Source organism: Zootoca vivipara, chromosome 8 (assembly GCF_963506605.1).
Source record: "Zootoca vivipara chromosome 8, rZooViv1.1, whole genome shotgun sequence".
Classification (NCBI taxonomy): Eukaryota; Metazoa; Chordata; class Lepidosauria; order Squamata; family Lacertidae; genus Zootoca; species Zootoca vivipara.
In genome coordinates, this window is record NC_083283.1 from 33931815 (window position 1) to 33948415 (window position 16601).

General features: G+C 44.0%; 2 protein-coding genes across 2 annotated transcripts in view; one reads left to right on the forward strand and one right to left on the reverse strand.

Moving 5' to 3' along the window:
* The first annotated feature begins 4434 nt into the window (after nt 1-4434).
* CRH (corticotropin releasing hormone) lies at nt 4435-4980 on the forward strand. The gene has a single exon (XM_035124386.1). It carries the CDS (start codon nt 4435-4437, stop codon nt 4978-4980), a length of 546 nt encoding a protein of 181 aa, XP_034980277.1.
* A 3404-nt stretch (nt 4981-8384) lies between these two features.
* TRIM55 (tripartite motif containing 55) overlaps nt 8385-16601 on the reverse strand; it is a 39653-nt gene continuing 31436 nt past the window's right edge. Inside the window, exon 10 of the mRNA XM_060277778.1 lies at nt 8385-8656. Within this exon, the coding sequence (XP_060133761.1) occupies nt 8537-8656 (120 nt within the window). The 3' untranslated portion in view covers nt 8385-8536. The remainder of the gene's footprint in view (nt 8657-16601) is intronic.

Below are 16601 nucleotides of genomic sequence, written 5' to 3' on the forward strand. Positions count from 1 at the left end.
TTGCAAGGCATCAATACCTATGGATACAAGAATATGGAGAGTAGCAGATACACTCTCTGAATCCCACCTGAAGATGTAAACTGCTTCTTTTGAGCATATGGTGTTTTGATCATGCTTAGAATGACTCATTGAAATCAAGGGACTTAAACTCACTAGGACTTGAAATCAAAGGGCTGTATCCAATTCCTCAGCTATGCTGCTGTGACGGACTTCTGGGCATGCAAGAGAACCTCCTCTCCTCCAGACCTTTGTGCATCCTCAAAATCAGCTCCAGAGAGTTGGGGGGACCCTCTGGAGCAGATTTTTGGGGCACACAAAGAGAGGAAACATTTTTAAAAGCTGCTGCTATCATGATGCTTTCACAGTGATTTAGAAGTTTCCGTAGAGACCAGGGGACTTCCATTACATCGAGATCCTTAACACAACAACTTGAAAGCTACATCCCAGTCAACACCATCAAACTGATCACGGTGCCACAAAGGTAGGAAGGAGAAACCCACCCACCAATGACCCACAATAACCAGATTCCTAGCTTCTTCTTTTTAAGTTTCTAGCATTTGTAAAAATCTGAGTTATGAGACAAAACATGAAGGAACTATTTTTTTCATTCGTTTTGTTAACTAAGCTCAGCCTGCCTTTTGGCATTCTTAGCTAATGGAATGAAGTCAAAGCGATGACGGACATTTAGGAAAGCAGGTCTAGCCAATTAGACAAATATATGGCTAGTGTGAAACAGCCATTGCCTAGCCCAGGGGTCAGCAAACTTTTTCAGCAGGGGGCCGGTCCACTGTCCCTTAGACCTTGTGGGGGACCAGACTATATGTTGGAAAAAAAAAAGAATGAACGAATTCATATGCCCCACAAAGAACCCAGAGATGCATTTTAAATAAAAGCACACATTCTACTCATGTAAAAACACGCTGATTCCTGGACCGTCCATGGGCCGGATTTAGAAGGTGATTGGGCCGGATCCGGTCCCCGGGCCTTAGTTTGCCTACCCATGGCCTAGCCAATGCCCTTCAGATGTTGTTTGACTGCATCTCCCATCAGCCCTAGCCAGCATAGCGAATGGTCAGGCATGATGCGAGTTGTGGTTCAGAAACTTGAGATTGGAATTTTTTTTGCCCATGTCTCACTTATTGCAGCAGTTAAAATTCAGCGTTGCCTGTCCTTTGAGCAAAGATTTCAGAAGACTTCCGCAGTTCCCCCACCCTTGTTTTGTCCTTCTGCTGGCCATGTCTGTAGTATGGAGATGAAGGCGCTTCCAGCCAGCCTCCTCTAAGGGCTCTGGGGGACTGGAGAATGGAGGGCTAAAGAGCGCTTTTGATTACGGCGCCGTCCTCGCTATGGAGAAAACAACGGGATCATCAAGCACAATGTTGCCGCTCTTCAACGAGACAACGACGCCAGAATTGCGACTGAATGGGGTTTAACAACAGCCATTCATCTCCCTTGCGCTTTGCATCGCTGGGTGGCAAGAGCCAAGTGCCTCCAGCTTAACCGAGCCCTCCTCTCCCTTGGAATCAACATGCCGTTTGAGACACTCACACAGGCGGGGGCTGCGAGAAGGGAAGTGGAGCTGATGAGACATCTCTGGCAAAGGCTCTTGTGTCACTCACCAAGGAAGACGAAACCAGCTGCGCGAAGTTTCCAATCTCTTTCCTGCTCCGGATCCGGAAAGGTTAAGGGCATCGTGCATTGTGGCGCTGGCAGACGCACACGCACACACACACACAATCCACATTTTAAGCAAGCAAGCAAACATCCAGAAACGACGAATTCCATAGCTGCCAAGTTTTCCCTTTTCTCACGAGGAAGCCTATTCAGCATAAGGGAAAATCCCTTAAAAAATATGAATAACTTGGCAGCTATGGAATTCGTATTAACTCGCATCCAGGTTCTAGAAACCTGCCATGTATATTTTGGGTCCCTGCTACAGACACAAGCAAACCAAGCAGGGGAAATCCCTCTACATTTGTATCCCACGGGATATTTGGCTGATGTGTGGGTTAAAGTTTGAGCATTAATCTGCACTAAGGGAACCTGAGGCATAATAAAGGCAGTCAATGATCCTCAGCTTTATTAAACTCCTTACCTGCTAGAGAGCGATGATAGGACCTAGTTTCATTTCAAATGTCGTTTGAGAATCAGGGGGCAAGAAAATGGCAGAAAGAACAGCGCTACTACAACAGGATAAAGGGTGGGGTCGTGTATTTGTTAGGGAGAGACACTAGATTTTGGAAGAGACCAAAGATTATGAAGTCCGTCCAACCCAACTCTGACACATGGCCTCATATTCACTCATGCTTAAAGTGGTACCATGCTCCCCATATACTGAAACCACAACATTCAGATCACAAAGCAGCCAAGTGAAAATTGGAAGTATCTGTCTGTCTGTCTGTCTGTCTGTCTGTCTATCTATCTATCTATCTATCTATCTATCTATCTATCTATCTATCTATCTATCTATCTATCTATCTATCTATCTCGAAAATTCGTACCGGTATGTCCAGCAGATACTCTGCTTCCTCCACTCCTTGTGTGTCTCCAGATAACAGAATATATGCTGGGCACCCCTGCCACAAGTAGCCTTTTGAATCATTTCTATGGGAATTATTTCGAAGCACCTTCTAATGTAGTTAATGGGACCCACAAATAAATGTGGTTGACCGAGAAGTCTGCCAGGTTCACCTCTCAGCTCGAAGAGAACTCCTTGCCAGGTTTTGTTAGAATGTTACCGATACCCACATGCCCTCTTCTAAGACTGGTGATAGAGAGAACTCTCATTTTTAAAAGGCAGTTTTTGTCACTAGATTGTCTTTCTGAGAGGTGCTTCCCCAATGGTTAAGTATTGGATGGTTGGTTTCCCTTTCCTGCAGATCAGGAGAGGTGGTTGTCCGCTAGACCAGCTTTTATTTTGGAGGGGGGCGCATTTGCTTCTCATGCAGAAGGTTCAATCCCCGCATATCCAGGTAGAACCTGGGGGAAACTCCAGTCTGAAATCCTGGATAGCTGCTACCGGTCTGTGTAGGCAGTTCTGAGCTAGATAGACCAGTGATTTGACACAGCATAAGGTAGTTTATGTTCCATGTTTGCTTCTTCCTATAACTTTCCATCGGAAGGAATTTAAGCGAGGCATTCTGCCTTTTCTAGGTATGCATTCGACAAGCTGGATTCAGTTACCTTGTTTTCTCCTCTGAGGCCAGAGTGGAAAGTTTTTGGCCACCTTGACCTGTGATCGTAAAAGGTGGCGCTCGCTGTTGTACCCCACCCCCCACGCGTTTTGGGAACTCTTCATTCAAGGGTTTTTGTCAATGGGAAGTGTGTCCTGCTGATCTCCCCTCCCCGGTCGCGGGCTTTGCTGACGTCACTAACGAGGCGATAAATATCTGTTGATATAATTGGATGTGAGATTCTGGGTTGTGATAGCAGGACGTTGCCCATTGCTGCTCTGAAACGGCCCCCATGATTTATTCAGCAGTGGATCGGGGCACGCAAGCGAGCTGTCAAGAAAGCGTCAGCTTATTAGGCAAGGGCTGCGTGATTCCAGAAGAGGGTCTAACCTATAAAAATCCCGCACCCGGGCTCTGATTAGGAAGCAAACTGATCACAAGGACGGCAGAAGACGGCTCCAATAGATACGCATCCTGAGAGGGAGAGGAAAGGGGGCACCCAACTGCTGAGCGACTCCACCTGTCCGGCTTAAACCTCACCAGCATCTCCAAGGTATGAAAATATCCAGGTTAGCCTCACATGCACAAAAGGCAAACTTCTCTTGAGAAGATACTGCTGCTGGGTAGTTTGGATAAGTGTGTGTTATTAAAGCGCAGGTGTGTGTGTGTGTGTGTGTGTGTGTAGTCTAAAGAAAAAGTCATTCTGGGATCATGATAGCAAGGGCTATTTAAGGGCAACAGAAGGTTTTCTGGAAGCAGTCAAACAGCTTTTAAAAGAAATGAAAGAAGGTGTTACTTCACTTGCTCTGAATGATTTAGACACTTGGGTTTCCTATACTAAGGTTTTGATTAAAGTACCACCTGTACTTTAAGTACTTTAAGACCTATAAGTAGCCTACCCCATAAATTGCTATCCTGCGCGCTAAAGCATCGTGTTCTTTCCATTCGATGCATTTAATAAAGACGGGTTTCGAGGCAGCCCTTGACCCAAAGAGGGGGGATGCAAACTTTTCCCTTGTGAGCGGACTTGACTGGGTTGACTGGGCCATGGTGCAGATGAATTCACAGTTGCTATAGGGCAGGGGACAGTTATGGAAGACCTTCAGCACCGCGGACAGCGACCGTCGCTGCAGCTGCCGGCGGGATACCTCCCCCTCCCCCTCCCTGGGGTTTGTCGACCCAAGGGCGGGAGTCCGTCTGACAGCAAACTATGCCCATTCCCTTCCCCTCTTGTGACTTTTCCAGATCTGGCCGCCGAATCATGAAGATCCAGCTGCTGGTCTCTACAGGGATCCTGCTGGTCGCTCTGCTGCCCTGCAATGAGTGCCGAGCCTTCAGCAAGAGCGTCCCAGCCGACTCCGCTCTGCAGCAGCCGGATCTCCTCCAAGAGCAGCCGCAGGCGCTGCCCATCTTGCTCCGCGTGGGAGAAGAGTATTTCGTGCGCTTGGGCAACCTGCACAAGAACCCCTCTCCCGCCGCCTTCTCTTTCTCCTCCTCCTCCGCCTCGGGCGGCAGCCACCTAGCCGCGTCCGCTTCGGCCGGCAACTTTTTCCGAGCGGCCGTCCAGCAGCTGCAGAACGTGCGGGAGCGCTCGCTAGAGGGCGCCGCCGAGCCCTGGCCAAGCGACAACGACGGCGGCGCTCCCCTCGACGCCGCCCCGAAGGAGAAGCGCACGTCCAAGGACTCGCCGATCTCCATAGACCTGACTTTCCACCTTCTCCGGCAACTCTTGGAAATGGCCCGAGCGGACCAGATGTCGCAGCAGATCGAGAGTAACAGGAAAATGCTGGAGACCATCGGGAAATGAAGCGCTTTCTGCCCTCCGCCCGCCCCCTACCAAAGAGATCCTTCAGTTCGCACACGATATTTACACAGATTCCCTCGTGCTGTTCTCCTCCTCTTCTTTTCACCGAGAGCTTGATCGACGTAGAGAGTGTCCAGTCGACACGCAGCCTAACCTAGCGCGTCAGTAGCATGTCCAGCGTTGTACCCAAGTGTCGTTTGTGACTTGCTGTCCTAACTCTTTGTCCCCCCCTTCCCTCGTTGTTACGATTAATGCAACTCTTTGAGGGTGGGGTCCAGCGGCTCAGCCACTGGAAGCTGGGCGAATGAGAGAGAGCCTTGTCTTTTTGGGGTGGTGGGCGGGGTAGAGGGTTGGGGCGTCCTCCTCTGTATTGAGCTTTATTTATTTTGTTTTGTTTTTTATTTGGAAGCCACTCTCCTTTCTTTCTTTCTCTCTCTCTCTTTCTCTCTTCTTTGTAAACATTTCCACAAATAAAACATCTTTTCAGCGCTCGGTCGATTTGGTCGTGTAAGAGAACGTTTAATATTTATATTTTTAATAAAAGCTGCAAAGGAACAACGGCTTCCTACACTTCCTTGCCTCGGAGACGTGTCAGTGGCGAATGCATTGATCGTGGCATATAGAGAAGTAGACGTTGAGTGGGGCTAAGGCGGAACAGGATCCGATCATAGACCAACCTATCTACGTATAGGAAAGAGGTGAAGGGAGGCTAGGAAATAGTATAAGCAAACGGGGCGGGGAGGGGCGGGACACTGTTTTTGGAAGTTCAGCAGTTCCAGTGCTACATTTGACTCGGAATTTACTAGGAAATCAGCTCCAGATCTTAGTTACCCCTGAGAGAGTGCCTCTGGGCGTACACAGAATGCTAACGAATTTATCCTCACACATCTAGGATTAAAGGGCAAGGCTTCCAGCCGGGAGAAAGAGACCCCTTGCCAAGGCTGAGACCCTGGGGCTCCTCTCATTTTAGGACACTCCCAGTCTGCATGGACAGGGAGTTGTAGTTCTACGACGCCTAGAGGGCCACAGATCCCCCACCCTTGTTTTCCAGAGTAAACTCTGCAGGGTGCTCATGTTAGCCCGGGTGGGGTGAGGGTGAGTCCTTGCTCTTCTTTGCAAGGAATAGGAGCCTTTCTTAACACTCCAGTTGAGCGCACCTTTACACGGAAGTAAGATCCACTGGTTTCAATAGGGCTCACTCTCAGGGGACTGCCCTTGGCCCGCTTTGTCACAAAGTTTAAAAATCCACCCGTGGAGTAGATGAAGTGGATGTTTCACTCACTGACCAGTCGACTTTTCCCTTAGAAACCCAGCATCGTTAGTTCAGAGAAAACGATTTCCAGCTGAAATCTGTTCTTCAGACCTCTACTCCTCATCCTTCCTCCCCTTCCTAAATCCTTTCAGTAACGCAAGTGGTATTGACATCGCTTCGTTTATACCCAGATCTGACGCTATGCACCTACAATACTTTATTCCTTCCACGCACAAAAATCCGTTCCGATTTAACACACAACTTCTTTCCACATTTGCTTTGCGTCTTCGAACCTGATGCGAAAACTGGTTTCATTTCACTGAAATTTAGCTTACTACATTTTGGGTGGGTTTTTTTGGGGGGGGGGCAGGGGCGGAGAAAGAGTGCATGACAAAGTTATTTTAAAGAAACAAGCTGTGGCTGCAAAAGTTGAAACTGAGCCAACTTGGACGGGAATCTGTTGCTGACAAATCTTTCAGTGGAGATCGATGAATAAGACGCACGTTTCTGAACGAGCTGTTAGGTATTTTTCAAGTTAGACTTTCCCCAACGTCATCTCACAATTTAGGCAATTGAGAGGCCGGTCAACTTTTCCACTCATAGCCTAGGAGCCTGAAGGGGATAGAGAGTACAGCACGATAAAAGCAGAGAGCTGACTTCCCCATTTTTGCAGATCTCCAGCCTCTGTTTTGTGATCTTATGAGCTAACCCTGAAATAATGGATGTAACGCTCCCTGAGACAGTACTTATGCATCTTTGATGGTCTCACAATGGGATAATGTTATTCCAGCCCACCTCACCCTACCCTTCCACTCCTTCGTTCATTTGAGCCAGCGTGGTGGAGCAGTTAAAAGGAGTGGACCAGGGCTAGGATAGGAAGGGAGACCCTGGTTCAGATTGCCACCCAGCCACGAAGCTCCCTGGATGACTTTGAAGCTGGCCACTATTCCTCAGCTTAACCTACCTCACAGGGATGTTGTGAGGATCAAATGGTAGTGGTGGTGGGAAACCTATATACTGTCACTTAATTTTAACCATTCGAAAGCACGTCAAAGTGCAAGTAGATAAATAGGTACCGCTCTGGCAGGAAGGTAAATGGCATTTCTGTGCGCTGCTCTAGTTTCACCAGAAGCGGCTTAGTCATGCTGGCCACATGACCCAGAAAAACAGTCTGTGGACAAACGCCGGCTCCCTCAGCCAGTAAAGCGAGATGAGTGCCGCAACCCCAGAGTCGTTCGCGACGACTTAACTGTCAGGGGTCCTTTACCTTTACCTTTTAATAGTGGGTATGTCAGTACATGAAGAGTGTGCTGCTGTTGTTGAGTACAAAATGTGAATGATGTCACTCTGTACACATTCATAATGATCAACAGGATGTCAGCATTTAGACCACAATGCAGGGCATTTCATTAAACACACCCAAGTGTTCTACTACCACTGGGTTTCAGACATAATTTGTTTGGATAGCAACTCCTCCATCTGGCACATTACAAACTGCTTAAGAACCTTGTTCCAGATTTCAGATGTGGTTTTGCCATGCAGTGTCGGGGACCACTATTAAACTGTTTCCAAATCCTCATTAGGCAGAGCTTGATTGTGTGGCTTGGTGGAGATTGTGGCTGCCTTATAATGTGTGGCTTTTGCCAATGCACATCCATTGAAAAGCTTACTGGTAAGGTAAAGAGTCAACCTGTGTAATGTGAAGTTTATTAACATTGCCTTTAGTGAGGAAACAGCTATGGAACAATATTGGTAAATCACTCCTGTAAAACTGCGTATAGAAGTCCCCAATTTACAGATGTGTCTTGTGTGCCTTTAGCACTTTACTTGTAGAAACAGTATTGTGCTGCTTTCTTTTCTTCACATAAAATTCTGACATTAATTTTGCTGCAGCAGACGTAGGATCAATTGCAATAATCATGCAATAGCTTGTTATATCGCATATCACCTTTCTTAGATAAAGCCTTATCACATAAACTCAGTACCTAGCCAATGAGGTGACCTTGACAAGTAATAAGGTCACCACTTGATACCTGCCATTACCTCCAAAGCTGGTAGGAACTTGATCCTATATTGGTTCATGATTAGCTATTAGCTTACATTCCTTCTTCCCTCCCACCCCTTTCCCAAATTGTACAGCTGCTTCCACAAATATTACAGAGTCAAATCCAAAGAGAAAATTTTCAAACAAAATCTTTTGGATAAAATGTGATCCACCATTCCTTTTAATGCAGTGTTTGTTATCACTTTGAGCCAAGTCACATGCTTCCTATGAATCCCTCCAGAAGCCAGCTGGATGGAGAGTCATCATTCATTCAATGAGTTCAACCAGGAGAAAGAGAAGACATGACGAGCCGGCTCATCAACTCTCTCATTGCTCCCAGGACGTCCTTCCATGTGTCCTTGAGGGGATGGTTCAGACCCAGTCTAGGGGTGGAGGAATAAAGATTTACAATGGGAAAATCTGAAAACTCATCTTGCACCTATCACATATTGACTATTTAGTTCCATCAAAAATAATTATTTAGAAATATTTGATGGCTGTGGAAAATAAATACATAAACACCACAAAGTTTTTGGAGCAACCTTCCTCAGCCTAGTACCCTCCAGGTGTTTGGAAATACAACTCCCATCAGCCCTGATCAGTTTGGCCAATGAGCAGGGAAGATGGGAGTTGCAATTCAACATCTGAGGCAGGGTTTCAGAAACTTGGGTCTCTAGCTGTTGTTGGACTACAATTCCCATCATCCCCAGCTAGCAGGACCAGTGGTTAGGGATGGTGGAAATTGTAGTCCAAAAACAGTCTGGAAAACCCTGATCTGGAGGATACATGGTTGAGGAAGGTTGTTTTAAACATAACCCAGCAGAAAATGTCATTGCACAAACCCCATTGAGATGAATGAGAGCAGTATGTAATCTTACACAGCTCCTATTCATTTCAACAGGGTTTGATGAGGAGAATTCTGCCAGACCCATGTGTTCATTAAAAGATTAAGAAATGACTATCCAAAGTTATTTGCAACCTTTTGAACATTGTTGTAGAATAATATTAAAAGCTTATATCAATTGCTTTGGACGTCTGGAAGTAAACCCGAAATCCCCTGAAATCAACAGATCTTATGATTTTATGCTTCTTAAGTTGGTCATAGAAAGTCTTCAGATAGTGCTTGTACTCTAGCGTGATGGTTAATAGAGATGCCAACCATGACATCCTTTTTTATCTTAAGAAAAATTCAACAGAAGCATCTTCCAAATTTTCACTAAGCCCAGAGCATACAAAGATGTTCATTACACAGGGCACTTCCCTCCTTACTCTTAAAAGAGTATTCTGCACCTCACCATGGCTCTATATCTCTAAGATGTAGAGAACCTTGAAATAGCTCATCAGAAAACACAAACTGATGCAGCAGGTCTGGGGAACTTTTGGTCCTCCAGGTGTTGCTGAACTACTGTTCCCATCAGTCCCAGCAAGCATGGCCAACAACCAGGAATGTTGCAACTCAGCAACATCTGGAGACCCATAGGTCCCCTATACCTGAAATACTGTTTCTATCACAGATGCTTATGATGAACTGCTGTATGGGATAAAGATGACAATGTCCCAAGCATATTTTGTAAATACACAGTGTTAAATTTTAAACCAAGTTAATGAGGAATGATGACTTGTTAGGTATTAGTTGGCTTAGAGTCATGCTGTTTGCAAAACAAGACCTGTTGCCTAGTGGGTGTGAAAAAAAGTAGTTTGCTTCTTTCTATCTAATAACAGTTTTGCATTTTCTTTCAAGGACCAGATCCTTAGTTGCAAACAAGGAGCATCATAAATGGATTTTGCACCAAGCAGATTCATTCTATAGGGACCCAACTCTAAAATACCATTCTAATATGGATGATGCTTTTGAAGTAATACTGTTCCAAGTACAATATGTGGGCACATAATTCTGTACACTTATTAGCACAGGTTTTTAAATGGGCAAATCTTAATTTCATTATTGCTACAGTTCAGCCTTGTACCCTCTGTTTCAGTGGCATAGCTGAACAAGACTAAGCAAATACAAGTGTTAATTATTGCGAATGGAACTAATGGGACATCAAGGGTTTAAAAATTATGTCCCTTGATTGTTGGGAAATATCTGTTTGGAAGATGATAGCCTTTGGCTAATGCGCGGGGAACCTTTGGCCCTCCAGGTATTGCTGAACTACAGTAGTAGTTCGGCAACACCTGGAGCACCAAAGGTTTGCACTCCTGCCTTAGCTAATGTCCTTATTTGAAGGGCCATAACTCAGTGGTACTGCATCTGCTTTGCATGCAGAAGGTCCAAGGTTGAATCCCGGCATCTCCAGGTAAGACTGGGAGAGAAACCTGTCTGAAATCCTGGAGAGCTACTGCAAGTCGACGTAGAAAATACCAAGCAAGATGGACCAATGGTCTGATAGTGTAAGGCAACTTCCTATGTAAGAAACAGAGAACAGAGTTGGTCCCATAGTGCTAAAATCCCTGCCCCTTTTACCACCATTCACTTGGAGGGGTGTCATTTGGGTGACTTTCACATTCAGAGGAATGAAAGCTGGCTGAATGTACAAGTGTGGGATTTGCACTCCTCCTAACAGCAGCCAACCACCACCACGCCCCCTGCCAAAATACCCTAAGACTGACACACTATGTGACATTTTTGTGTCATTCTGATGAGGAGATGTGGTTGCCAGCTGTTGGGAAGACTGCCACTGCACCAAAGGAAGACTGGTACTGCAAAACAGGTAGCAGTGAAAAAAGTTATCTGGGGAAACTGCTTCTCTATCTGGTTTTGTATTCTTTAAATGCAGTTCCCTAGTCACTGCTCATTCTGCCATGTGCATTCCACTATAAAAGCTTTATTGCTAGAGGGCATAGCACCGAGGGCATAGCACCCAGGAACAATCTGAGTTTGTGTGGCAGAATGGCACTGGATCCCAGTCTCGAATACAGAATAGGTCCCAGGAATGCAGAAGTTGTTGACAATTCCTGCACTAGTTTAAGTTGGTTTCCATAGTGCAGGCATTTGGCACCTCTGAGTATGAGGCTTTTACTATGCAGGAGATACAAACATTCACTCCACATTGATAACATTAGCAATTAGCATTAGCAATGTTATCAATGGGCTATTCTGGTTTTATGCATCATCCCCTTCCACTCTTTCCCTTTTTAGTAAATTCTGAGTGGCAGGCAATCCTTAAGCAACCATCAAGAAAACATTGCTGATCTTTCCTTAAAACCACCCATCATATCCTCCATTTCTACACTTTCCATCTTATTCACATTTAACAAAATTAAAAAACCACTTTCTTTTGTTTAAGTTTCCTACTTAAAATGACAATGTTTGGTAATCACTCCACCACTCAGCAGACATGATCCAGAAACATCATACACACTTGCACTTGGAATTTTTGTTTAAGAGTTTCCCTCTCAGAACCTATTGCACCAATGTTCTAGCTATTTTTTTCACATAAAGGGTCTTCTTTATACGCAAGCCCATAAAAAAATGCAATTCCTCACCTCGTCTGAAGTTATATAGTCCAGCAAGAGCTTTATGGCATGAATCCTGCACCCTAACTCTTCCACAAGGCAAATTGATTTGTATTTGTCTAGTATAAGAACACACATGTCTGTTCAGAAATAAGTCTCCCACTCAATTCAGTGGGGCTTAATCTCAGGTAAATAGGGGACAGAATTGCAGCCTAAATGTCCTTTGACTTTGCTGCTATATAATATCAACACTGCTTGTTTTTGGAAATCACATAGTCCATTATATGATTTTTGAAATCATACATGATTTTAGAAAACAAGCAGTGTTTTTTGAATGTAGGCAATTTAATTTATGTGTTTTGTGTTAATAGTAAAGGAGAAAAAGAAAGCCCAGTCTTAAACTCTTGCTGAAATGGCACTTTGCATATATCAAAAATGTTATAATTTCACTTAATAAAAGTTACATTCTAGAAAAAGAATGTCATGGATGAAAGGTGGTTCAGATTTTGCCACTGAAACCTGGGCTCCATCCATTTGCCTGCCTGCACCCAAAAATTCACAACCTGAATCTGAATTTGACTTCAATTAATTTTAAAAGTATCATCTTAAAAACTCATTATTTGCAAAAAAAGAAAAAATCACATCAGGGCTGTACTGATTTGAATTCAACCGATGTCTGTCAAATTTATGTTCCCACCACTACAATATGCATTGTCTGCTAATAATGTTTTACTTACAACATAGGCTGTTCTCCATGGTCAGAAACTATCTTTTGTCCACTGAAAATTTAAATAGAATGGAAGACGTAACTATAGGTTATTTTAAAATAATTTCAACTTTCTCTAAAGAGTTTCTGTTTACATGGTAATGTAATATAATCCCTTCAGCAGAACTTCCTACACCTGTCAACTTTTATCATAACAATACAGCTATAAGCTCAAAGACTTCTTTTCTTATGCCTATTTTTAATTCTCTGGGAGCCAAGTGAAACTCTTTTCTTATAAAATAAATTGTTCAACTACATAACTGTAGGCAGGTAAAATATGCACCAGCAAACTCCATCCATCATGAGACTAGCTGTTCAATTCTCAGAAAGGTGGTTGGCCGTGAACTTTTCGCGCCCATGGGGACTGAATGTCTCACCAAAATAGATTTTCATTCTGTTACAATTAGAGCTATGTGGCAAAAGGATAATGTAATGCTGTTTATTTCACACAACCTTAACGATTCCAAAAATAGTCCTGAGAAATGAATGCAGTGTTCCTCTTTGTGTGTAGGCTGGGTAAGTTCCCTGAAGGATGTAATGGCAAGCATACTTTAGGGAGCTTAAACTAATGGTGAAACCTTTTCAGGGGAAGGAGACCCTTAAGTATTGTAAGCCCTGTTCCATAAAGTGTGAATGTTCCAGTGGACTCAGCTGAAAATGCCGTACTTCATTACACTCCTAATTTATCTCAATGGCTCTGTACAAAGCTATCAATACAAATTCAAGCCTGAAACATCTTACTCTACCTATCATCTTACTCTGTAGTGTATGATTCTCAGGGTGGTTTTTATCATAGCAGGAGCAATCTCTCTCACAGGCATCTTATCCCACAGGGATGCCTTCCACCCAGGTGAGGGAACTGGGCAAGCATCAGCAGAGGGCTCAAGATGGATTCCATAAGCATCTTGCATGTTGCAACTGAACAGTGCACCAAGCCAGCTGTCTGATGCTTTTCAAGCTCAAGGGGAAACAGGGAGGAGACACTTGGTCTAGCAGTTGTCTAGTGTGTTCTCTGATCACTTTCTGATAGGAGAAACATTACCACCTGCTGTTAGGGAATTATCACCATTCATATCTAACAAAAATAAGTTGTGGGCCACTGGACTGACTGCAGCAGATGAAAAAGAGGCAGTGAAAGCATAATTTTGTCATTATTTCTTGCCTTTCTTGAGAGGGTCCAGTGAAGCTTCTATCAGAAAACTCTAGTGGTCCATTAAATTAGATGACTGTTTCCATAATTCTTTAAACATATGCTGACAAGTGGTTTTTTTAATAGCAATAATCTAAATCTATCATACTCAATAAAAACAATTGTCTGTCTCCCTTTCATGTAAAAAACAGAAAACTTAATCTATCGTATTGTATCATCCAAATCAAGTTGTGGTTTATCGACTGTGATCAAACCATCTTTCTGACAACTTTTTGTTTAGCTGCTTAACTAGAGATAGCATAATGCTTGCATACAAGTTTGCCCTGAAAAATAATGTAGAGTAACTTGTGGGTGTTAATGTTAGGAAGCTAACTTTATACTCTCATCCCCATCTTGTTTCCTTGTTTAATGCTCTTTAAGAAAACTGTGAAGAGACATCATGAAGTCAAGATCTTGCAAGCTGTGTGTTACAAGAGGTAGACCTCAAAAACTGCCAAAAGAAACATTCTCTCCTTGTGGAAGAGAAGGGCAGCTATTCTAGCAGTGACGCAGAGCATTGTCTAAGGATGCCACTTAAGAAGCAGACGGCACTTTAAAATATAGATTGTTCTTTGAAATGACCTGATGAATGAGACCCATTTAAGATTATGACTCATGGCAGAGATTGCACCATGGATTCGTTGGATCAGGTAACAAAGCCTGAATAATTTGTAAGGTTTGGATACACATATCGCTTGATCATGAATGAATGACTAAGCTGAGATACTGCAAATATGCCAGGAGGGGCATGTAAGAACAGCTATGGGCATACTGCACATGCTATGGAGGCCAGCTCCATTCAGTAAGAGCTCCATAAATAGACCATCTTGGTGATGCATCAAGACCATCAACACATTCTAGTTCCTCGAAGTTCCTCAGTCGTTGGACAGAGTCCATAGTATAATGTCAACATCTTTCTTTACTCTGATTTCTGGTTATTTCTAGAATGTTTTCATCTTTAAATCTTATTTGGTTGGATCTGTGGTGTGTTTTCTTCTCACTCTTAGAGTCATACTGAATACTAATGGATGGGGTAGGCAAGAAATGTAACTTCGTTCACCTCATATGACCAGGGCAGATGAAGCAGGGTCCCACCATGCTCAGTATTGAGATGGATTTTTAAAAAGTTGCTCATAAAGGACCTGCAGGTGAACGAGGAAGAGTCAGGACCGAGAAAGGAGAGGACTTCCTCACACAGTGCATAGTTACACCAAGGACTTGGTTACTACTAAATGTACTAATTACCAGGAAGCCGATGACTTTTAAAGAGGTTTAGACAAATCCACATATATAAGGCAATGAAAGCCCACTAGTCATTATGGCTGCATACGAATTGCAGGTGGCATGACTTTTTAATGCCAGTTTCTGGGGAACACTAGTGGGGAGAGTGCTGTTGCGTTCAGGTTTTGCTTGCGGGCATTTGGCTGGCCAATGTGTGAAAAGGATGGCCCTGTTCCAGCAGTGTTATTCTAGTGTAATGAAGAAAGAGCAGAAGGGTGGTAACTTAATGAACCCAATAAAATATCCATCTATGGGTTATGGGTGATGGCTACTTTTTAAGTGAATTGAAAAGTAATAATGCTCTAGCCATTCCTTCATACCATGGGTATGGTTCTACAGATGCTACCATCATTCCTGCCCATTGGCTCTGCTGACTGGGGTGATGGGAATTGTAATCCAAAAGAATTAAGAAGGCCACAGGTTCTCCGCTATTGCCAGGAAGTGCAATGGCCTTAATCTCATTTTCCCACTCTGATACTGTTACAACTTTTAAGAGGAAAATTATGAGTGGGTGCCCTATGATGCTTCCCGAGCACTTCCAAAATTTGGCAAAATCTGCCCTGCTCTTGAACTGTTTTGAGCAAGAACAGTTTTAGAGCATATGTAGGACGTTAATGGTATGGGCAGGAAAAGATACATTAGTATACCAGTGAGTCCATTAGCCTATGAATTAGTCTGTGAATGATGAGATTCCCCTATACAGATCAGTTCTGCTGTTATAAAGAATTGGATACAATATACCGGTAGGAATTTCAGGATCACGGAAAGATTGCCACAAGTACATATATATTGGCCATTGTGCAATATTCCTGTGCAGGTGACCTTTTAGTGACAATGGGTATAATAAATGTAACCTTTCCATATAATGTTGTTGTTGTTTAGTCGTTTAGTCGTGTCCGACTCTTCGTGACCCCATGGACCATAGCACGCCAGGCACTCCTGTCTTGCACTGCCTCCCGCAGTTTGGTCAAACTCATGTTCGTAGCTTCGAGAACACTGTCCAACCATCTTGTCCTCTGACGTCCCCTTCTCCTAGTGCCCTCAATCTTTCCCAACATCAGGGTCTTTTCCAAGGATTCTTCTCTTCTCATGAGGTGGCCAAAGTATTGGAGCCTCAGCTTCACGATCTGTCCTTCCAGGGAGCACTCAGGGCTGATTTCCTTAAGAATGGATAGGTTTGATCTTCTTGCAGTCCATGGGACTCTCAAGAGTCTCCTCCAGCACCATAATTCAAAAGCATCAATTCTTCGGCGATCAGCCTTCTTTATGTTCCAGCTCTCACTTCCATACATCACTACTGGGAAAACCATAGCTTTAACTATACGGACCTTTGTCGGCAAGGTGATGTCTCTGCTTTTTAAGATGCTGTCTAGGTTTGTCATTGCTTTTCTCCCAAGAAGCAGGCGTCTTTTAATTTCGTGACTGCTGTCACCATCTGCAGTGATCAAGGAGCCCAAGAAGGTAAAATCTCTCACTGCCTCCATTTCTTCCCCTTCTATTTGCCAGGAGGTGATGGGACCAGTGGCCATGATCTTGGTTTTTTTGATGTTGAGCTTCAGACCATATTTTGCGCTCTCCTCTTTCACCCTCATTAAAAGGTTCTTTAATTCCTCCTCGCTTTCTGCCATCAATAGAT